General features: G+C 34.4%; 5 protein-coding genes across 5 annotated transcripts; all 5 read left to right on the forward strand.

Annotated features, from left to right (window-relative positions):
- Positions 1-2,967: 2,967 nt before the first annotated feature.
- Positions 2,968-4,748, forward strand: LOC108844231 (uncharacterized). The gene is made up of 4 exons (XM_018617452.2): positions 2,968-3,173; positions 3,419-3,557; positions 3,708-3,841; positions 3,926-4,748. Exons 1-4 carry the CDS (start codon positions 3,007-3,009, stop codon positions 4,593-4,595), a joined length of 1,110 nt encoding a protein of 369 aa, XP_018472954.1. The 5' UTR covers positions 2,968-3,006; the 3' UTR covers positions 4,596-4,748.
- A 767-nt stretch (positions 4,749-5,515) lies between these two features.
- Positions 5,516-6,285, forward strand: LOC130504234 (biogenesis of lysosome-related organelles complex 1 subunit 1). Its single transcript, XM_056998831.1, has 2 exons — positions 5,516-5,897; positions 5,987-6,285. The coding sequence occupies exons 1-2, from the start codon at positions 5,535-5,537 to the stop codon at positions 6,077-6,079; spliced, it is 456 nt and encodes a 151-aa protein (XP_056854811.1). The 5' UTR covers positions 5,516-5,534; the 3' UTR covers positions 6,080-6,285.
- A 2,996-nt stretch (positions 6,286-9,281) lies between these two features.
- On the forward strand, positions 9,282-10,819 carry LOC108846891 (F-box/kelch-repeat protein At4g38940-like). Its single transcript, XM_056998830.1, has 2 exons — positions 9,282-10,273; positions 10,686-10,819. Exons 1-2 carry the CDS (start codon positions 9,364-9,366, stop codon positions 10,817-10,819), a joined length of 1,044 nt encoding a protein of 347 aa, XP_056854810.1. The 5' UTR covers positions 9,282-9,363.
- A 4,383-nt stretch (positions 10,820-15,202) lies between these two features.
- On the forward strand, positions 15,203-16,621 carry LOC130504235 (F-box/kelch-repeat protein At4g38940-like). The gene has a single exon (XM_056998832.1). It carries the CDS (start codon positions 15,412-15,414, stop codon positions 16,483-16,485), a length of 1,074 nt encoding a protein of 357 aa, XP_056854812.1. The 5' UTR covers positions 15,203-15,411; the 3' UTR covers positions 16,486-16,621.
- A 1,374-nt stretch (positions 16,622-17,995) lies between these two features.
- LOC108844139 (putative tRNA pseudouridine synthase) lies at positions 17,996-20,060 on the forward strand. Its single transcript, XM_018617356.2, has 5 exons — positions 17,996-18,262; positions 18,447-18,559; positions 18,653-18,801; positions 18,868-19,012; positions 19,086-20,060. The coding sequence occupies exons 1-5, from the start codon at positions 18,019-18,021 to the stop codon at positions 19,956-19,958; spliced, it is 1,524 nt and encodes a 507-aa protein (XP_018472858.1). The 5' UTR covers positions 17,996-18,018; the 3' UTR covers positions 19,959-20,060.
- The last annotated feature ends 2,042 nt before the right edge of the window (positions 20,061-22,102 follow it).

A 22,102-nucleotide genomic window follows, 5' to 3' on the forward strand; every position in this document is an offset into this window, starting at 1 on the left:
AATAAAATGTCATACTTCTAACATTATTAATTTATAGAGTTTTTACTGTATTTGAAAATGAACATATAACTTGAGTCCCTTAAGTAGAAATAATGTAATGTATTAGTTTGAGTTTATTCAGTATGAAAAAAAATCCTCATAACTTATTTTTATAGTAACATTTGTTCTGCAATAGTTTTTTGTGATAAACTAAAAGTGTGTAGAGATGTAGTATTCATAAATAATCGCCATGTAAAAAATGTGTAAGTAAAATAAGTACAATATAGTGGTTTTAGACATGCAGTTCCAACAATTCAAATGCTAAATGTTGTGGTAACAAAGTCGATTATTTAGTGTTTAAAATTTAATTTTTAGTGTTTTAAATCAATGTGTTAAGGTTTGGGGTTAAATGTTTTGGTTTTAGAGTTTAATTTAATTTAATATCTAGACTTTACTCATTACTCATTATGTGAAATTCTTTTCTCTAGCTCTCAAAAGTACAAATCTAATCTAAAGAAATCTTGAACCAAAAAAAAAATTCTAAAGAAATCCATTTGGATTATTAGTTTACATGAAAAATATGCTATTGAGAATCAAAACCTTATTTAGATTAACAACACATTAACGATCTTTTTTCACTGATCATTTCTTTTAGATGATGGAGTTTGAAAACCGGTACAGGCTTGCACCAAACACTTCTCTGATAACTTACAATACTTCTTAATCTCTTCAAGCTTCACTTCTCGTAAAGAAAGTTTTCCTTGATCCCTTTTTTCCTTTCTTCACCAACTTTGTCGCCCATTCAAATGAAATTCACTTTCTCTCTCGGAAGAGATGGAGCAATGACTGGTCTCCCGCATAGAGCTTAACACATCACCACACCAACAGAGAAAATATAAGATTTCTCAGTCAGTTGTTGTTTGGTCAACTACTCGGATCGAGGTAATAAAAACTTCATTTCACCGGCATACATACGTGCCAACTTAGCAGACTTCACATTGCTGTGTTTGATGGCTATTGCAAAATCTGTATGAGGATAGTAAAGCCCTCTAGATGCACCAACATATATCTCAGACCTGTCTCCAGCTCAACCTAGGGTTATCCGACGCAAACAGATGGTCTTTAAACGTAATATTCTCCATAAACTCATACCCGATGTAAAGCTATAGCTGATTAGTATTTCTGTGTATATGAAAAGAAAAAAACTCATTTCCTTGTTTGGCCGTTTAACTTCGGGGTCCTGCACCCAAAACAACAGAGAATGGTTCAATCCACTTTGTATTTTTTTAACACATTCACTCTTTCATCAATGCAAGAGCATAGAAGTTGATTTCAAACCTCTGGATATGTTCTACTATCAGAAGCCTTGTCCCTGGTGGGATGCTCACATCTCTTACCGCTCTTCATTCATATTTCAAAAAGCATCAAGACATCAGTCTTAGTTGCAATACCAAAGAAATCTTCAAGATGATATATATAGCGGTGAGAAAGTAAAGAACAATACCTCCCTTTGAAAATTATTGCTTGGAATATAGCAAAACCAGCTGTTGTCCTTGCAAGGCTTGGCTCACCATAGAGTACCCAAATCCAGATCCTAATGCTGCTACCACGCTGTAAAAGTTATTGAAGAAGTAGTTACTTAACAAACTTATGCAAGTAAGTGGCTTGTGAACTGATCCGTACGCGGTTCCGACTTACACACAGGTTCAAGATCCTCAAATCCTGTGACCAAATACTTGATATGGAACCTGTTAAAAATAATAGCTTCGTTCACCAATCACCACACATACTTAGACTCAGCAAATCAAATGTTCAACTCAACCACAAAATTTCAAAACTTCCAAGCGGATGAGATTGTTATATAGAGAACAAATACAAAACACAACATAACATAGGGAGAGATCTCGACTCCCAAAATCCCAGCTGGCAAAATCTCGACGGTGGTGCTAGAACGACCGGCTCTCAAATCGGAGAACATGAGAGAGAAGTTTGCTATTCTCATTTCTGAAAGTTTGGTAACGATTGAGAGTAAAAAACTGATGATTTTCAACGAAATAAACTCATATATTTATAGGGAGAGATTCACAGAAGGAAATAATAGATGGGATGTATTGGATAATAAATCGTCTTGAGTAGTGGGGAGGTACTGTTAACGAGGGCATTAATGACGAAGATTGAAGGTCTCCTACTACCATAACGTTTCTGTAGTTTGTTCGCCGGTAAGAAGAAGACGATTCGATTAAACACAGACTCCGAGTTCAAACAGGATTTGGCTGTAAACAATTGTCCGACGTTACTCAGACTGATTTCTTTGGCTGCGTGAACCTTCACAGTTCGTCGAAGTTTCTGAGACGACGACAATTCATATCCAGGCAGGTAAATAGATACATGGCCTAATATTTACGACAGACCCACATCATAATTGGCAGCCATGTATTAAAAATCCAGGAAGATATAGCATTCTACATGATCGAAGCCCATGATGGTTAGATTTTAAATGAAACGGTGTGCTTTGTTTACTTGGACACGTGGCAGCTCCAAAATGCATGAATTAATGACATGGCATCCTATGTGGATAGCCTAGGAGTGATTGAAAGTCTATTTTATATAAATAGATTAGATTGAAATCCATACTAATTCCCATAACTTGAAACGCATGTAAATTTTTATATTTATTAATTTGATTTTTTTTTTTCTTGGAAATCATGCAACTTGAAAAATCATGCAACTTGAAATCTGACAGACATATTCAATAACTGACAGACAGAGTTAATAAGACCATTTTCAATGGGGTTCCATAAAAATTGTGAACCTCACGAATATTTATACATACATAGATGTATACATAATATATTTTTAAAGTTCCAATGAAAAGAATTCTCATTGGAAATGTTCTAACTTTCAAAATTGAGATAATGGGCCTTGACTAAATTGGCCTACCAATTGGCCCATCACTGTTCTTCCGGATAAAATAAACTTACAACTGTACGGTATCGGCTAACGGTCGAATTGACGCTGAGAGAAGAGATGAGAGAGAAAAGGGGCAGAAGAGATCCAAATCCGAAAACCCTAGATCCCGTCGGTGACGATGATGATGAGTCGCGTCTCGTCACCCGAAAAGAAGGAAAAGGCTTCTTCGCCTGCTACATATTGACCTCTCTTAGCCCTCGTCACAAGGGTCACACCTATATCGGGTACTCCTACTTTATCTTCCCTATGATCTGTCCTTCTTTCCATATCCTCTAAACATAGGATCATGTTCTGTAATGAAGTTATCGATCCGTAGTAATCTGATGTTCTTGATTTGTCTGTCTGATTAAATTGGTTACTCCCACTTGTCAAATCTGAATTAGACTTCAAGATGTTGGTTTACTGCTTCAAAAAAAAAACTAATTTTCTTTAACGCTGAGGTTGGTTCAATTACGGTTTGGTATTACAGGTTCACGGTTAACCCAAAGCGGAGAATAAGGCAGCACAATGGAGAGATTAGGAGTGGTGCATATAGAACAAAGAAGAAACGTCCTTGGGAGATGGTCCTCTGTATCTATGGTTTCCCTACCAACATCTCTGCCCTTCAGGTCCCTTTCTTTTCCATAAAAAGATCTCATCTTCGTTACCCCCACAAGCTTCAAACTTTAAGATACTCTGTTCTCAATTTGAAATGGATAGAAGTAGCTTTAAATGTCTTTTTAAGTCATACTGATGTGTTTGAGAAAGTCGTGTTGCAGTTTGAGTGGGCTTGGCAACACCCGAGAGAATCTCGTGCAGTGAGAGAAGCTGCTGCTGCTTTTAAATCCTTCTCTGGACTTGCACGCAATATCAAGCTTGCTTACACAATGCTAACTCTTCCAGCTTGGAATAGGTATAGAAAGATAAGCTTCTTGTTGTTGTTTATGCTGCTATAATTACTGACATAACTTATATGTATCTGTGACTTGGTGACCAGCTTAAACCTGACAGTCAACTATTTCTCATCAAAGTATGCACACCACGGCGGTCTTTCTCCAAGTTTGCCTCCTCACATGAAAGTCCAAGTCTGTGCTATGGATTATCTTCCATGTTTCACTAAAGGAGACAACAATTCTCAATCCGATGGTGAAGATAGTCTTGATGGTAATGAAGAAGAGGGTGATGATCATAGCAACCAAATCCAGCCTAGGAATCCAACTACAAGCTCATTGGATGACTTGCATCAGGGTAGAAAAGATCTTCATGGTCAACATTTTGAGAAAGCGAAAGAACCCGAGGGTATACTTGATGACAGATTAGCAAATTTCTCTGGTTTTGAGTTATTAGATGACAGTGATGATGATGAAGTATCACGTAGTAGCAGTGTAGGATCCCTTGGAGCTGTGGAGAAAGAACTTGAGACTGACAGATTAGCAACTTTCAGTGGTTTTGGCTTTGAAGAGATTGTTGAAGATGAAACATCACACAACACCACTATGGGGAAAGATGGTGGGAGAAGAAGCAACCTTATCAGATCAACCACTGAAGTTGAAGTGATAGATCTGATGACTCCCTCACCGAGCTGCAGAGTTGGATCCTCTATGAAGAGGCCAAGAGCTTCTGAGTTTATAGATTTGACAAGGTCTCCTTGTTTCATAGAGTTGTAAGATAACATATATATATATATATACGTGTAAAGTTGTAACATTTTCGATGCACAAATAAAAAGTGAGTGAGAAATAACGGGGCTGTGAGAAAGCCAGACCTTTGTATATTTTTTCCTTTAGTCGAAAATGGAATACTATTATTTATTTCTAAAATGTAAATCTATTTGAAAGCTCCAAAAAAACTAATGTAAACCAAGAATGCGTAACATTAAAAAAAGAAAGAGTTTACCAGAAGAAGCTTAGCCATTGGTATTTCTTGCTACAAGCCCTTGGGTGTAGTGGTTATTGGGACAAGCATTGAACTCTTATTCTTGGTGTCCATAGCTTGGTGTTGAAGTGTATTTACTGGAAGACTTGGTTATAGTGTCTCCATGTTTACTCTGCTTATGTTCTGCCTTTAGGTGTAAGGTTCGGAGATTTAGACCCCGGTGTGAAGGAGGCACTCGGGCAATACGCACTCAGCGTTGTGTCAGAAGATCCAAGCATCTCACTCCAATTTTTACGTGATCACTGTTAGCTCCAAAATGATGTCTCGATATGTCTCCTTTTAGGATCGGCTTTGGTCTTGTCTTCTGTAACCAAGGGTTTAATTATGTGGTTAAAGTGACCGGATGTGTCAAAAATAGTAGCGTAGGAACCAAATAAATGTTTCTAGGTGATACTTGTTTTTTCATCGTTATGTCACATTGTGGTTAAAACCTCTTTTGAGTAATTGTGGTCACAATCTGATTGTATTAGAATTATTGGATTAATTTAACCACTGGCAAGTCAAGGCGCAGTGTTGGTTGAAACGGGCCATTATGGGGGAAATCAAGAATGCGTGCCGTTTTCCTTGAGCATAAACGGCGCGCAGTGCAGCAACATTTAATATTCCGATAACAAGAAATTAGCCGGGATAATAATTATTCATAACCGAATCAACTAACCGGTGGAAGAAGAATGAGCACGCCGAGGTCGATGCTGTCAACGCGCGGGCGCGTGTTACCGTTTACGGAGAAGGAGAGAACGGAAGAAGAGGCCGGAACACTAGAATCGAGTCTCCTCCAGCTGATCGAGGACAACCGTCGATCGTCGCTGCAGCTCCGGGAAAAGACGGATAGATCGAGGAAGGAGGCGATCAGGCACGCGGCGAGAACGGCGGATCTGCTCGTGAAGGCGGTGAACGGAGGAGTGGAGGAGTGTTTCGTCAACGAGAAACGGATCGAGGCGGAGATAAGATCTCTGGCGGTTACGGTGGCGCGGTTCGGCAAACAGACGGATCAGTGGCTTGCCGCAACTCACGCCGTTAATAGCGCCGTTAAGGTTACTTTTATCTCTCGTTTGTGTCTTGTTTCAGGTCTTTTGATTGTTTGTATGTGTTCATGGTGGATATGTGTGTGTGTTTGATGTAGGAGATTGGAGATTTTGAGAATTGGATGAAGACGATGGAGTTTGATTGCAAGAAAATAACTGCTGCGATTCGTAATATTCACGAAGATCACTAAGAAGAAACAGATGTTCTGTCTGAGAGTAGTAGTGGCAATGAAAGATCATGAACAATTTTTTTTTTTCTGTCTGAATATGTTATCTATTGTTTCTTAAAAAACGTTCTCAAAATTCAAAAATGTACAGAGATCATGTTGACATTTGCTTCCTTGAGCTCTTTTATGTTGTTGATCAAAAAAAAAAGAGCTCTTTTATGTTCAGTCTCCTTGTATTTTTGCTTTATGTATTCTTGCTCTCACTTTCTCTGCTTGCTGTTGAGACATACCTTAACTCGTTTAACCGTTCTACTCTAAGCTCTCGTCTGTTGCCCATCTCCTAGAGAAGGGCATTTGAGATTTGGTATGCCGAGATTTCGATGGAAATACGTCAATAAGGTGGGAGATTTGAGGGGTAAAGTTGAGTATTGTGGTCAGGTTCTCAATATTACAAGCATTTTTTATGGACTGTAGCTGCGGATTCAAGAGAAAATTTTGGATCTATAAGGGCATCTAGTTAATGTGTTCTACATCTTTTGCTTTTATGCAGATAGCTACCAAGATTCTCGGGCCCGGTTATGGTGTGCTAATCTTTGTGGCAGTATCCAAAATGAAAAGGAAGCTAGTACAGTACTGTTGTGTTTGGTAAAGTAGATTAAGAAAAACTTGATCTCTTTGTGGACAAGATTCTCACTGACCGTTTTAAAAGCAACATAAGTCATTGCTTTAGCTCAACACTTCATTCGAGAAGTATTTGCCCAAATCAATTCTTTTGGTCCTATGCAGGTGATCAGACTTGCATGGTTTCATGTATATTTCAATTTTTTTTTCTATCTAGTGAAGATATTTTAATTTAAGTTTCTGCCAGATGAATCCATTTGATGGGAAGGGATATATATAACAGCTCTGAAGCATCTGATGCTTCTGTCCATGTTAGCCATAATAAGTGATTTTTTTCTCGCTTTTGCTCTTGGAAATATTTTTTGTCTTTAATACTAAACATTTTCCCAACTAGTGTATTTGTTTCACTCGTCAAGCTAAACTCAAATGTTGCATGGGCTAGGGACCTTTAAAAGTTACTAGATTTTGACCAGCGCATCCATACGGGTGTATTTTTTTAAAAAAATATGATGTTTCAATGTTAATATTAGAGTTGGACAAAAATCCCGAATCCAAAATGGAACTAATCCCGATCCAAAAAGAAGTACCAAATCCAAACCGAAATTGATTAAATATCAAAATTTTGGTATTTAGAAAACTGAAACCGAATCCGATCTGAACCGAAATATTTCGGATATCTGAATGTATTCAAAATAGATTTATATACTTATATATATTATTGTTTTTAGATTTAATGTATATAAAACATCCAGAATATATGTTGTACTTTTAAGTTGGTTTGAATAATTCAAAATATATATAAATATTCAAATGTAAATATCTAAAATAGTTAAAGTATACACAAAATACCAAAATACTTAAAATAATTATTGATTCTCTATCCAAATATTTAAATCAAACTAATTTATATGTTAAGTTTAGGTATTCTAACATATGTTATTCAAATTTATATGGAATATATTATTTATTTATATATTTTGGGAAATTTAAAGTATATAATAACTTAAATTGGTTATCCGAACCCAAACAAACCCGTAAAGATCTGAATCCAAAATTACTTTTAGAAATATCCGAATGGACTGAAATCTTTGACCCCGGAAACTCAAAACTGAAACAGATCCAAACTAAACCCGGATGGGTATCCGAACGCCCACCCCTAATTCACAATCTATTTTTTTCCTTTAAAAACAGAGCAAACATATAATTAATATATATCATCTTTCAATTATTATTTTTATTTGAAAAATATAAATAATGTTTAAATTTTGTTTTATGATTATTTGAGACAAACAATATTTTTAGATAATTAGATTAGCTCATTTTTCGTATATTTTTAAAGTTGACCCAAATTAATAGTTTCTCGTAATATAATAGATTTTCAATTTTAATAACATAAATTCATTCTTTTCTTATATTGATATATATGTTTCCAAACAATATTATCTTATTTTTATACTGCTATTCATGTTTTCAAATAAACATCTTTTTTTAACTGCTATCCGAGTTTCCAAACAAATTTTTTAAAAAAATTGTTATCCATGTTTCCAAACAAACATAATTTGTAGTTCAGTTTTAATAATATAAATATAATATTTTGTTTTAAATAAATCTTTCCAAATACTAGGGCTGGATAAAAAGACCGAATCTGAAGAACCGAACCGAATCCGATCCGAAAAAGTAATATCAAACCCGAACCGAAATTGATAAAAAATCCGAACGGGTTCAAATTTTTGGTATTTAAAGAACCGAACCCGAACCCGATCCAAACCAAAATATTTCGGGTACCCGAATGTATCTAATATAGATAAATATACCTATATATATTAACTAATTTTAGATTTAATGTATATTAAAAGGCATCCAAAAATATATGATACCTTTAAATTATCCAAAATACTTGAAAAATATATACAAATAGTCAAAAGTGCATGTCTAAATAGTTACAGTATACTTAAAACACTAATAATATTTAAATATATATTGATTATCATTCCAAATATTCAAATTAAACTAATTTATATGTTAAGTTTTGGTATTTTTGACACATGTTATTCAAATTTATATGTAATATATTATTTTGTTTATAGATTTTGTAAAGTCTAAAGTATATAATGAATTTATTTTTATTTAAATAATTTAAATGGATTATTACATAAATGTACTTCAATTTTAATAGATTAGATAAGTTTAGGAGCCAACAATTGACATAAATTGTCATCCATCAATAAAAAAGTAAAATATATGTTTTCATAAATATAAATTAGAAATAAAATGAAAATTTGGTATGTATCTACAAGTTTTAAAGAAAATGTTTAATTATAATTGTAAGATTTTAAAATAATTAATAGAAAATAAAAGTCAATAGAAATAAGTACTAAATAATAACAAATAGTACAACAAAAAGATATTATGCAATATAAACTCCATAAAACTTTGTAATTATCTTAAGTAAAATAATCTAAAATAATCTGTAGAAAAGTTATTTAAAAAAAACGCAGTTGCTATAATAAAACTATTTTTAAATACACAAACCTCTAACAATAAAAAAAACAATACATATTATATCTTTTTTTCCTTTTGTCCATTAAACAAGTTTAAAGGAAATTAGAGTTTCGTAAATTAGATCTGAGCCAAAAACTAGGGTTTTTGTGATTTTTTCCTCTGATACTGGTGCCGGTAGTTGATCCATGAGTACACTACTCCCCGAAGACGTTATTATTGACATCTTAGCGCGTGTACCAAGATGTAACTATCCAAGACTCTCCCTCGTTTGCAAGCACTTCCGGTCACTTATTGCATCGCCTAATCTCTTCGCTGTACGATCATTGTTGGGATGCACGGAACTCTGTCTCTATGTTCTCCTTCACAACAGAGAAACAGGCGTAGATCAATGTTGGTCTATTCTCCGCCAGAAAACCAAAGACAATCCCCGCTTGGTCCGTATCCCTTCGCTTCCTGTTGCGCTACACTATGCCGCAGTGGGCTCGAAGATATACGCGTTTGATTGGACTAACGATGACAGTGTGACAACAAATGTGTTAAGCATCGACCTTAGATATCACACGGTGCAACCTCTCCCGAGCATTGACGCGAGCGTGTATACTACAGTCGCTGACGTCATCAGTGGGAAAATCTACGTACTTGGATATCGTAACACTAGCTCGAATAAGCTGATGGTGGTGTTAAATACAGAAACAGAAACGTGGGAGCTTGTGAGGACAATGGCAGACACGAGGGGTTATTACACGTGGTCATCTAGTTTTGTGATGATGGATGGTAAGATGTATATGTTAAGTCCTGATGGCATCTATGTTTATGACCCGAAAGAAAGTAGATGGGAAACGGATCACGAGAAGCTGGAGTTCTGGGTGAATAAAGGGTGCGTCCTTGATGATGTGTTTTACTGCTATGATTTTTATGTGAACTCTTTAAGAACGTATGATCCAAAGCAAAGGCGCTGGGGAGTGGTGAAAGGTGTGGAACAACTGTTGGCTGAGACGAAATCATGCTCACACTTTTCATGGACTGAAATAGTGGGTTACGGTCGAAAGCTAGCTTTGTTTTTTTCTAAAGAAGAAGTGACAAGAGGGAGATGGGGTGCGGAGATTTCACTGGAAAGACAAGAGATATGGTGAGCATTACACGTGTCCTCCTAGTTCTGTGATGATGGATGGTAAGATGTATATGAGATATCCTGATGGCAGCTATGTTTATGACCCAAAGGAAAGTAGATGGGAAACGAACGAGAAGCTGAATTTATGGGTGAACGGGTGCGTCCTTGATGATGTGTTGTACTTCTATGATTTTTATGTGAACTCTTTAAGAACGTATGATCCAAAGCAAAGGCGCTGGGGAGTGGTGAAAGGTGTGGAACAACTGTATGCTGAGACGAAAACATACTGTTCATGGACTGGCATAGTGGGTCACGGTCGAAAGCTAGCTTTGTTTTTTTCTAGAGAAGAAGTGAGAAGAGGGAGATGGGGTGCGGAGATTTCACTGGAAAGACAAGAGATATGGTGTGCGGAGATTTCACTGGAAAGACAAGAAGATGGAGAAGGGATTTGTGGTAGAGTTGAGTGGTGTAATCAGGTTATGGTTGCTGGAAATTTTATCGGTAGCAAATGTGTTGCTGTTATGGTTTGATTCATGAACTCTCATGTTTGTATATTTTCTTTGTTAAAAAAATGCTACATTTGGTTCTCTGTTTCAGTTTTTGTTTTGAAATATTCATTTTATGTAACTGATTTAGCAGAATTTTTATTATTCTTGCGTTAATGGTTTCTGAAATCTTATTTCATTGCCATCATGGAGAAATATATTTTGAAATTTTGAGTCTTTCTGTATAGTAGTAGGATCGGAAACATGTACTTGGAAGGTGTGTTAATGTTTGTTATAGTATCCAAAGTGAAGTAGAGCCTCCACCATTAAATCTCTCCAATCTCGATTTCCTAGGTAATTTTACATTACTAGGTGTTTTCCTGCACCATGTGCAGTAAATTTTTTTTTAAAATATTTTCTAACAGATAAACATAAATTATATTTATATCTTTATTAATATTATAATTTTTTTTAAAATATTTTCTAACAGATAAACATAAATTATATTTATATCTTTATTAATATTATAATTTTTTTCTTATTAAATATTTTAATATAAATTTGATTTAACTGAACATTAAATTAAGATAAAAACAATTTTGTTTATTTGAAATATATTTAAGAATGTGCATGTATATATTTAAAATTATAATCTTAGGTAGATTTTTTCTATCTATTTATTTTAATTAAATATATTACATAAATATGTAAAATTTTCATAATTGTCAAAAATTAAAATTAAACTATATTTAAAAAATCTGTAGATATATATATAAGAAACTAATGATTTTACGATTTAATTTTGATTTTATGATTTAATTTTTATAATTTTCTAAAAAATATGTATATATTTTGAAATATTTTTAATTTAAATGAATTTCAAAATTTGAAATGTCATAATTGAATATATTATTTTAATGATGATTTATGAGTTATTACCATATTTTTAAAAAGTCCAAAATATAAATCGACAATAAATGTATTATGTAATACATGAGTTATTACCATATTTAAAAAGTTTACCAAAAAGATAAATTAATATTAATATATAATTTTCCGTGTCATATTAATCTATAAGACATATCAATTTTAGTAGTCATGCCATATTACTTTTGTGAAAATGATTGTAGAATACATGTGGTAAAAATCACTTCTCAAATATAATCTAGGGGATGAAAATTTCATAATTGTCAAAAATTAAAATAAAATATTTATAAAATTGTAGATATATATAAGAAACTAATGATTTTACGATTTAATTTGATTTTATGATTTAATTTTTGTAATTTTCTAAAAATATGTATGTATTTTGAAATATTTTTAATTAAAATGATATTTCGAAATTTGAAATGTCATAATTGAATATATTTATTTTAATGATGATTTATGAGTTATTATCATATTTTTAAAAAGTCCAAAAATATAAATCGAAAACAAATGTAATATATGAGTTATTACCATATTTTAAAAAGTTTACCAAAAATATAAATTAACATTAAGTATAATTTTCCATGTCATATTAACCTATAAGACATGTTATCAATTTTATTAGCCATGTCATATTATTTTTTGTGAGAATGATTGTAGAGAAGACATGTGGCAAAAATTGTCCATGTCATATTAATCTATAAGACATGTCATCAATTTTAGTAGCCATGTCATATTATTTTTGTGAGAATGATTGTAGAGAAGACATGTGGCAAAATCACTTCTCAAATATAGTCTAGGGGATTTTAATTTTTTTTTCGTTTGACTTTTCTTTTTTCTACAAAAAAAAAATAAAAAATAATACCCGAACCTATCGCGGGCCGACACCTGTCATGGGACTCGCGGAACAGTTAAGAATCGAGTTCATCCCACTGAACTCCCAAGTCTCAGGTTCACCAGCAAATGCATATTATATTGTTTTTTTTTTGGAAACGTGTGAACCTCCCCCCCACAATCCTTCAATGGAGATGCTCTAAGACGGTCCAATACTAGTTAGTATAAGAACAAGATCAGTCTAACCGAGGAAACATCTACTTGGTAAGGTGTGTTAACTATTGTATCTGATAAAGTAGATAGATTGGTCTGATTGGTAATGGGTGTAGCTTCAAAATTATTACCGTAGAAAAAATCTATAGACTTTTTGCTAGCTTTAGATTTTATTTCTGCAAAATTTTATGGAAAGCACTAAAAAATTGTCTTGGATATTTGGTACTAGAGAACACTTATACAACTGTAGATTATGTTAAAAGCTGTGGTTTTAAAAAATAAATTAAAGCTTGATTATTCTAATTTTGGTGTTTTATAAATAAACGAGGATGTGGGAATCACTACAGCAACTACCAATTACAGTATTACACCATACTAAAGAGTGGTCTTTCTTTCTTCTTATTTTTTCTTCAAACAGATACCAGTTCTAATACTAAAGGTTGATGATACTTATTCACACAGCCTTGCTAGCAATAAACATGGCAATGTATCTAAACACCATGTTGTTTTTACACTATTTATTTAAAACATGGCGTTGTTTAATTTTTCGGAAACCGGCAAATAGTTAAAATCAGAAAATCGCCGAAGCTTTCTTTTATCCGCGCTGCAGTTCTAGAAAGAAAGAAAGAAAGAAAGAGGCCACACAGCTTTTCTTCATATGGCAGCAGTCTCGTTTCTACGATACTCAGTTCCTTTGCGGGTCTTCTCGTATCCGACCCGACTCATCCGGGTCACACCCGCTTTCGCACGATTCTCTTCCTCCGCCGCGTCTACTTCCTCCGACCATTTCCTCCCCGATAAATGGGAATCGTATCGGAAGAAGAAAGTCGTCATCCGAATCGGGTACGTGGGCACCAATTACAGAGGCTTGCAGATTCAAAGAGACGACCCTTCTCTCAAAAGTAATAAAAAGTCTCAACTCTTTATCTCTCAGACACTGAACCTAAGCTCAAACTAACTTTTAAAATTCTTTTGGTTTATTTATTTTTTAAAGAAAATTGTTATTTAACACATGTAACAATCTTGAATATATAATTGATATGTATCGTGATCTTGTTAATTATTAATAATAACTTTGTAATTATTTTGAAATTATGTATTTTATTTGACCTTGAAAATAAGGTTCTTTATAAAATGAATACCACAACTTTAGTAAACTTATAATAATACTTTTTATAGGTCTCTTTGGATTAATATTTTTAACAGGAAAAATACTATTAAATATTTATAAGAAAAATATTTTTGTAAATATTTTAATTTGCAGCGAAACTTATCTTTGAAAATAATATTTTGTATGTTGTAATTATCCTAAATCCACTTTAAAAAAAAGAATACTTTATTAATAATTGTTTATATAGAAATATAGTTTTTTTCTTTTCAGTTTTGTTTTTCTGTTTTACGACTTAAAAAACTATTTAAATTTTCTTGGTTTTAAGTTTAAAACAAAAATTGTTATTTAACACATATAATAAACTTAAATATATACTTACCATGTGTCATGATTATGCTTATTAGAACCTTTGGGTACGAAATTTTATATAACAAAAAGCTCTCCTTGTATTTATTTTTGTTACTAACAATTTTTCATATTAAATCAATGTTTACTGATTTTGTAATTATCTTAAATCCATATATTTTATTTTGACCTTGAAAATAAGGTTCTATAAAAAAAAGATACTAATAATTAAAATAAATTATAGGTTTTATAAATTTTTAACTCAATATTTTTTTATTTAACTTAAATGATTTTTTTACTGTTCTCTTTGATTTAATATTTTTAGCATGAAAAATACTATTGAATATTTATAAGACTATTTTAGTTTGTAACGAAATTATCGTACAATTTTTTTTTGTATCTTTATAATTATCCTAAACCCACGTTTGAAAAAACAATACTGTAAATAAATTATTATTTATATTGAGAATATTTTTTCTTTATAGTTTTTTTGTTTAAGATTTTTTTTTAAAAGGCAACTAAGTTTTTAAACTATTTTGGGCTTAAAAGGAAAATTGTTATTTAAAACATTGTTATATCTAAATATATAATTTTCATGTGTCGTGATCTTGAAAACTTTGAAGAATCAAGATTTATATAATAAGTTTATAAAAAAAATAAAAATAATTTTAATTGTAACAAAATTATCTTACAACATTTTATGTATCTTATAATTATTTTAAACACACGTTTTAAAAAGATTTATTACATAATTATTTATATGGAAATATTTTTTTCTTTACAGTTTTTTGTTTAAGACTTTTTGAAAAAGTAAAACTAACTTTTAAAACTCTTTTGGTTTATTTTCTTTTTTAAAAATTGTTATTTTAACATATGTCACAATCCTAAATATATAATTGACATGTGTCGCGATCTTGTTACTTAATAACTTTGAAGATCAAGCTTTATATAATAAGATATATATAAATAAAATATTTTGGATATTTTTTATATAATAAATCTAAGTATTATAAATATATTTAAGTAGCCTTAAAATTATTTTTAAATACACAAACCAATAACAACATATCATTTATTTTTATTTTCTTCTTTTTGAGCCCATTTAACAGGTTATATATAGTAAGAAAATTAGAGTTTTGTCATTAGATTTGAGCCAAAAACTAGGGTTTTTGTGGTTTTCGCTGTGGTATTGGACGATAGTTGATCCATGACTACACCACTTCCCGAAGACATTATCATTGACATCTTAGCTCGTGTACCAAGATGTAACTATCCAAAACTTTCCCTCGTTTGCAAGCACTTCCGGTCACTTATTGCATCGCCTAATCTCTTCGCTGTACGATCATTGTTGGGATGCACGGAACTCTGTCTCTATGTTCTCCTTTACAACAGAGAAACAGACGGAGATAATGGCTGGTATATTCTCCGACAAAAAAACAAAGATAATACCCGCTTGGTCCGTATCCCTTCGCTTCCTGTTGCGCAACACTATGCCGCAATGGGCTCGAAGATATACGTGTTTGATAGGACTAAAGATGACGGTGTGACTACTACAAATGTGTTAAGCATCGACTGTAGATATCACACGGTGCAACCTCTCCCGAGCATTGACGCGAGCGTGTATACTACAGTCGCTGACGTCATCAGTGGGAAAATCTACGTACTTGGATATCGTAACACTAGCTCGAATAAGCTGATGGTGGTGTTAAATACAGAAACAGAAACGTGGGAGCTTGTGAGGACAATGGCAGACACGAGGGGTTATTACACGTGGTCATCTAGTTTTGTGATGATGGATGGTAAGATGTATATGTTAAGTCCTGATGGCATCTATGTTTATGACCCGAAAGAAAGTAGATGGGAAACGGATCACGAGAAGCTGGAGTTCTGGGTGAATAAAGGGTGCGTCCTTGATGATGTGTTTTACTGCTATGATTTTTATGTGAACTCTTTAAGAACGTATGATCCAAAGCAAAGGCGCTGGGGAGTGGTGAAAGGTGTGGAACAACTGTTGGCTGAGACGAAATCATGCTCACACTTTTCATGGACTGAAATAGTGGGTCACGGTCGAAAGCTAGCTTTGTTTTTTTCTAAAGAAGAAGTGACAAGAGGGAGATGGGGTGCGGAGATTTCACTGGAAAGACAAGAGATATGGTGTGCGGAGATTTCACTGGAAAGACAAGAAAATGGAGAAAGGATTTGGGGTAAAGTTGAGTGGTGTGATCAGGTTATGGCTGCTGGACATTTTGTCGGTAGCAAATGTGTTGCTGTTATGGTTTGATTCATGAACTCTCATGTTTGTATATTATTTTCTTAGTTAAAATAATGCTACATTTGGTTCTGTGTTTCAGTTTTTGTTTTGAATATTCGTTTTGTGCAACTGATTCAGGAAATTTTTTATTATTCTTGTTTTATGGTTTCTGAAATCTTATTTCATTGCTATCCTGGAGAAAGATATTTAGAAATTTTGAGTCTTATTTTATAGTAGTAGGATCGGAAACATGTACTTGGAAGGTGTGTTAATGTTTGTGATATTATTCAAAGTGAATAAGACGGTCCAATGCTAGTAGTCTAAGAACAAGATCAGTCTAACCAAGGAAACATATACTTGGTAAGGTGTATTAACTATTGTATCTGATAAAGTAGATATATATATATATATATACTAAAGAGTGGTCTTTTTTTTTTTTTTTCATCAAAGGTAAATATATTAAAATGGCCGAAGCCCAAGAAATTACAAAGCCCACCACCCGGGACCAATACAACAGACTCAAATGGGTCTCCAACCCAATCTTGAGAAACCCTAGCGCTATGTGACATCGACCGAGGCCGCCGCGCAGATTGTACAGAGAGGATAGACGGACACGTGTAATCATCCTCATCGTCGAGGGAACACGTGTCGCACGGACCATCAAATCGCCACCGCTATTCTGTAACACCGGAGACACCTGTCTCGGTTCACCGGACACACCGGATCACCGCATCTCCTCACCTTTTTGGTCGCAAGCGTCTTCGATCTCAAGGGTGACCGCTTCCGGAGAGAACCAAACACCACGGCGAGATCTCATCCGCCATCAATCACCACAACACCCAAGAGAGAGCTTCGCATGCACCACATCAGTCCTTACCATCGAAGAGCATCTCCGTCCTCCGACGAGACTTCAAACCAACCAGAACGAAAAACTAGAAAACAGAGACAAAAACATAAAAAAACTAAACTCTAAAAGCCTAGGGGCCGCAAATCGGCGAGATCAAGTTGTGAAAACCTTACATCCCCCATAAACAAAAAACCGACGTCGGCGGAACTGTAGAAGCTTCCCCGACTCGGCGACAAAAACCAGCGTCGACGGAGATGTGAGAGCCTCTGTCTCCCGGAGAAGGATCCCGAACTAAAAACATCTTCCCCACGCCATCAAACCCTCTACCGCGTCATCTCTCCAAGAAATCCGACCATAACGAACGGAAGTTATCCAGAGATCAAACAAGGCGGATATCGGGAGAGACGGTGAGGAGACAAAGAGCTGGTGGTTTTAACCGAATAAAGACAAAGAGTGGTCTTTCTTTCTTCTTCTTTTTTCTTCAAATAGATACCAATTCTAATACTAAAGGTGATGATGATACTTATTCACACAGCCTTGATAGCAATAAACATGGCTGCGTATCTGAACACCATGTTGTTTTATACTATTTATTTAAAACGTGGCGTTGTTTAACTCTTCCAAAACGGCAAGCAGTTAAAATTAGAAAATCGCCGGAGCTTTTTATCTACGCTGCGGTTCTATAACGAAAGAAAGAGGCCACAGCTTTTCTTCATATGGCAGCAGTCTCATTCCTACGATACTCGGTTCCTTCGCGGGTCTTCTCGTATCCGACCCGACTCATCCGGGTCACACCCACTTTCCCACGATTCTCTTCCTCCGCCGCGTCTACTTCCTCCGACCATTTCCTCCCCGATAAATGGGAATCGTATCGAAAGAAGAAAGTCGTCATTCGAATTGGGTACGTGGGCACCGATTACAGAGGCCTACAGATTCAAAGAGACGACCCTTCTCTCAAAAGTAATAAAAAGTCTCAACCTTTAATCTCTCAGACACTGAACCTAAAGCTTAAACCCTAGTTTCACATTATAAAGTTTCAACCTTTATCACTAGACAGTGAACCTAAGCTTAAACCCTTGAGTTCTTGTGCTAGTTCCGACAAAACCCAATATGTCTGATTAAGAGACCTTTTGTAATAATGTAGCTATTGAGGGGGAACTGGAGGTTGCTATATACAAGGCTGGTGGGATTCTAGATAGTAACTATGGTGATCTTCACAAGATTGGTTGGGCTAGAAGTAGCCGTACTGATAAAGGAGTAAGCTTTTTTTTTTATTTTTTTTTCTCTGTTTTTGTTTCACAAATTTGATGATAATTTCTAATTGCATATGTGTGTGTGTTGTTGTTGTAGGTTCATTCTCTGGCAACCACAATATCATTGAAGATGGAGATACCTGAGACTGCGTGGAAGGATGATCCTCACGGCACTCTTCTTGCTAAATGCATTAGCAAACATCTTCCTGACAACATTCGAGTTTTCAGCGTTTTGCCCTCACAAAGGTATGATTCTAATGCTTGAAAGAGTTGGAGGAAAGATGTATTTAAAAAGCTTTGCCGTATTTGTAGGAGATTTGATCCACGAAGGGAGTGTACGCTTAGGATGTATTCTTACCTCCTTCCTGTTGATGTTATTGGGGTCAAGAATAGCTTTTCTTCAGATGAGATTGATAATCACCTTTCAGATTTTAATGATATTTTGAAACAGTTCGAGGTTAGAGAGATATGCCATTTGTTTTTTTAGTTTCAGAAACTTTTTTCTTACAGTTCTTTTGCTTCATTGGTAGGGTGACTATCCTTTCCATAACTATACACAACGGTCAAAGTACAGAAGGAAAGCACAACATAAGATAACACAAAGAAACGGACGCCCTCCAAAGAAACCAAAATCAATCCAAGCATCAGAGTCAGAGCTTACAGAGGAAAACAACAGAGAAAATGAAGAAGAAAAAGTTGAAGTTGAAGAAGAAGAAGAGGAAGCAGATGGTGTAGAATCTAATGAAGATGTTGCTGATTCTCAGGCTTACATTCGTGCAAAATGGCTACATGAGCCAGACGAAACGGATAAGCTGAGTGCAGCTCATTTCAGAAAAGTGTTCCGATGCAGTTGCGGGAACCTGGAGAGTTCACTTGGATTCGGCTTTGTTGAGATCTCCATATGGGGAGAATCGTTCATGCTACATCAGATACGGAAGATGATTGGAACAGCTGTGGCGGTGAAGAGAGAGCTGCTTCCAAGAGACATCATAAAACTATCTCTGAACAAGTTCACAAGAATAGTATTGCCTCTGGCTCCATCCGAAGTACTGATCCTGAGGGGGAACAGCTTCGAAGTGCCTAAAGCGCCCGGGAATTTCAGGAGGAGGCCGGAGATAAAAGCAATGGGGCAGTCAGAAGAAGTGGAGAGAGAAGTGGAGGGGTTTTACAGAGGGGTGATGGTTCCACAGGTGAGTAGATTCTTGGACTCAGAGGAAGCTCCGTGGAAAGAGTGGCTTGAGCATTTGGAGAGGAACGATGGTATGATTGATGAGCAATTGGAAGATGTGAGAAGAGGTTGGGAGGAGTGGAAAGCAAAGCCAAGGGTTATGACGAGGAGGACAGAAGGTGGTGATAAAGAGTTTGGTTCTGTTTCAGTAGCTGTTCATGAAGCTCTGCATTAGTCTCACATTTATATTTTAGACCGAAGTTATGTTGAGGATTATTGTTTGATTCACATTGGCTCTCACTGTTTCAACACGATGTTAAACTTTTTTTTTTGTTCTTTTGAGGATGGCACTATAAATTTACTAGGCACTAGATGTGTACCAGCTTAGTCTATTCAACTGACAAAAGAACACCTTAGTTCGAACTTTGCTTGGGAATAGATTCAATTTTCTTCTTAATTATGTATTGATTATATATTATGTATTTTATTTTTTAATTAGGATTATAGTTTTCTGGATTGTAGTTTTTCATTTTTTGCTAATCATAGATTAATTATATTTTGTTGATTTTAACAAAAAAAAAAATTTTGGTTTCTACGAAAGGAGTTCTGTTCTATCATGTCCTAGTCCGAGCAATAAAAGTTTGGATTTGGCCTTTGGGTAAACATTTTAAAATCATCTGAAATATTAAAATGTTACTGATGGTTTATAAATGGTAACAAGTTTTTGTCAAAAAATGGATAACAAGTTACACCTACACCTTCCATATTTTAAGCTTTGATTAACTTGAAAATATCACCATAAACTTAAAGCGTCTTGTTTCAAATATTAAAAATGATTTCGTATCATTTGTCCTAAAATGTGGCTACATATCTCTGTTAAGTAGGTTTGGTGTATAATTAATCAAGGTTGTGTATCGAAATAAAGTAAGGGACACGCACCACAAATAAATGATCCGATGTGTATGCCATGCCTAATTTAGATTTTTTTTTTAGTTGTCCTGAAATTGGCAGATACAGACCTATTTCCCTGGCGTCATACTTGACGCCACGCTTACGTCAGATTAGTCTTGTTTGTATCATTAAATTACCAATATAAATATCACAATCACTTAAGTAGGGAAGGAAGCAAGGAGTAAATGTTGATGATGACATGACCATGCACATGAAGACGCGTAACTTAACCTATTCACTGAATCTTCCTTGTTAGCTTAATTTGCTTTGTTATGTTTCTCTCAATCACACTCTTCGGTTTTCTTTCAATGACATACAGTGTATGTCATACACTCTTCGTCTTGAAACTAACTTTGACGATGCAGCAAATCTTCATTATAAATTGTCGTTTTCAAGATCATTAAAATTGAATTTTCGGAATTTATTGACTTCTCATACGATAAGTTCGAGAACATTCTTTCAAAGTATTTTCTTTCCATCCTTCGAAAAAGGTCTTTTACCTTTGATTTTAGAAAATTGTCATTTGTTTAAAATTAAAATGTGGTTCGCCCAGTCGATCCAGGTTAACTGCGAGAGGATTATGTTAGAACAACTGTTTTTGATTAATTAAATTTCTAATTTATGATAAAACCAAAATATATAATTTCTATGTACTATAGTTAAAAATGTGTGGTGTTTTAAAACTTATTTTGTGAAAACTGATTGGTTCGTGTTCATCTATTTTAAGTTATGATTTTATAGATTTGAGATTTTAACTCGTTCATTCGAGATGAGTTGAGCATGATAAGTTTTTTTTTTCTTCTTTTTTGGGTTGAATGTCAAATAGATTAACGTTTTCAAATTTTACAGAGTTGTTGGTAGACACCTAATTACAGAGTTCNTTTTTTTTTTTTTCAAAAAAAAAAGAAGAAGAGGAACAATAGATAACAGAGTAAGCGTAAAGCTGAGCAAGAGCAAGATAGAGAAGACAACTAACTATAAGGAGATAGATACAAAGCAGAAGTAAAGCTCCAGCAGAGAAGGAGAACTTGATGAAGAGGTCCCGCAAAATAGAAGCCTGTCAAGCATCAATCGATCAACCACAACAATAACAGCATTCTCAGAATTACTTTGTTGAGAATGATGTTTTTGCTTAAAACGAAACTCGTGTATTTTCAAAGGATCCTCATCTTCTGGGAAAGCTTGATAAGTTGTTATCAAACTGAGCCACTGCTTTGTTGTAAAAAAACAAAAAAGATAAAACTGAACCATAACTAGAAAGGCAATCTATGCATGTAATCCAAACTGGATAGGTTGGACTTGGATAGACTGTTTAATCTCATAGATTTTTTTTATCATTCATGTATTCTCAATGACAATATGTGAATTAATGCACTGATATAAAGGAAACATGATATTTGAATCTTGGAGTTTAGTTGAAGATGGACT

The sequence above is a fragment of the Raphanus sativus genome, unplaced genomic scaffold (assembly GCF_000801105.2).
Source record: "Raphanus sativus cultivar WK10039 unplaced genomic scaffold, ASM80110v3 Scaffold1444, whole genome shotgun sequence".
Taxonomy (NCBI): domain Eukaryota; kingdom Viridiplantae; phylum Streptophyta; class Magnoliopsida; order Brassicales; family Brassicaceae; genus Raphanus; species Raphanus sativus.

Coding starts and splice junctions, on each gene's coding strand:
- LOC108844231 (XM_018617452.2), top strand. CDS start 3,007: ATGAGAGAGAAAAGGGGCAGAAGAGATCCAAATCCGAAAACCCTAGAT. Junction 3,174..3,418: donor AAGGGTCACACCTATATCGG/GTACTCCTACTT, acceptor TTGGTATTACAG/GTTCACGGTTAACCCAAAGC. Junction 3,558..3,707: donor CCAACATCTCTGCCCTTCAG/GTCCCTTTCTTT, acceptor GTCGTGTTGCAG/TTTGAGTGGGCTTGGCAACA.
- LOC130504234 (XM_056998831.1), top strand. CDS start 5,535: ATGAGCACGCCGAGGTCGATGCTGTCAACGCGCGGGCGCGTGTTACCG. Junction 5,898..5,986: donor CCGTTAATAGCGCCGTTAAG/GTTACTTTTATC, acceptor TGTTTGATGTAG/GAGATTGGAGATTTTGAGAA.
- LOC108846891 (XM_056998830.1), top strand. CDS start 9,364: ATGAGTACACTACTCCCCGAAGACGTTATTATTGACATCTTAGCGCGT. Junction 10,274..10,685: donor AGTGACAAGAGGGAGATGGG/GTGCGGAGATTT, acceptor TGGAAAGACAAG/AGATATGGTGTGCGGAGATT.
- LOC130504235 (XM_056998832.1), top strand. CDS start 15,412: ATGACTACACCACTTCCCGAAGACATTATCATTGACATCTTAGCTCGT.
- LOC108844139 (XM_018617356.2), top strand. CDS start 18,019: ATGGCAGCAGTCTCATTCCTACGATACTCGGTTCCTTCGCGGGTCTTC. Junction 18,263..18,446: donor AGACGACCCTTCTCTCAAAA/GTAATAAAAAGT, acceptor GTAATAATGTAG/CTATTGAGGGGGAACTGGAG. Junction 19,013..19,085: donor ATATTTTGAAACAGTTCGAG/GTTAGAGAGATA, acceptor CTTCATTGGTAG/GGTGACTATCCTTTCCATAA.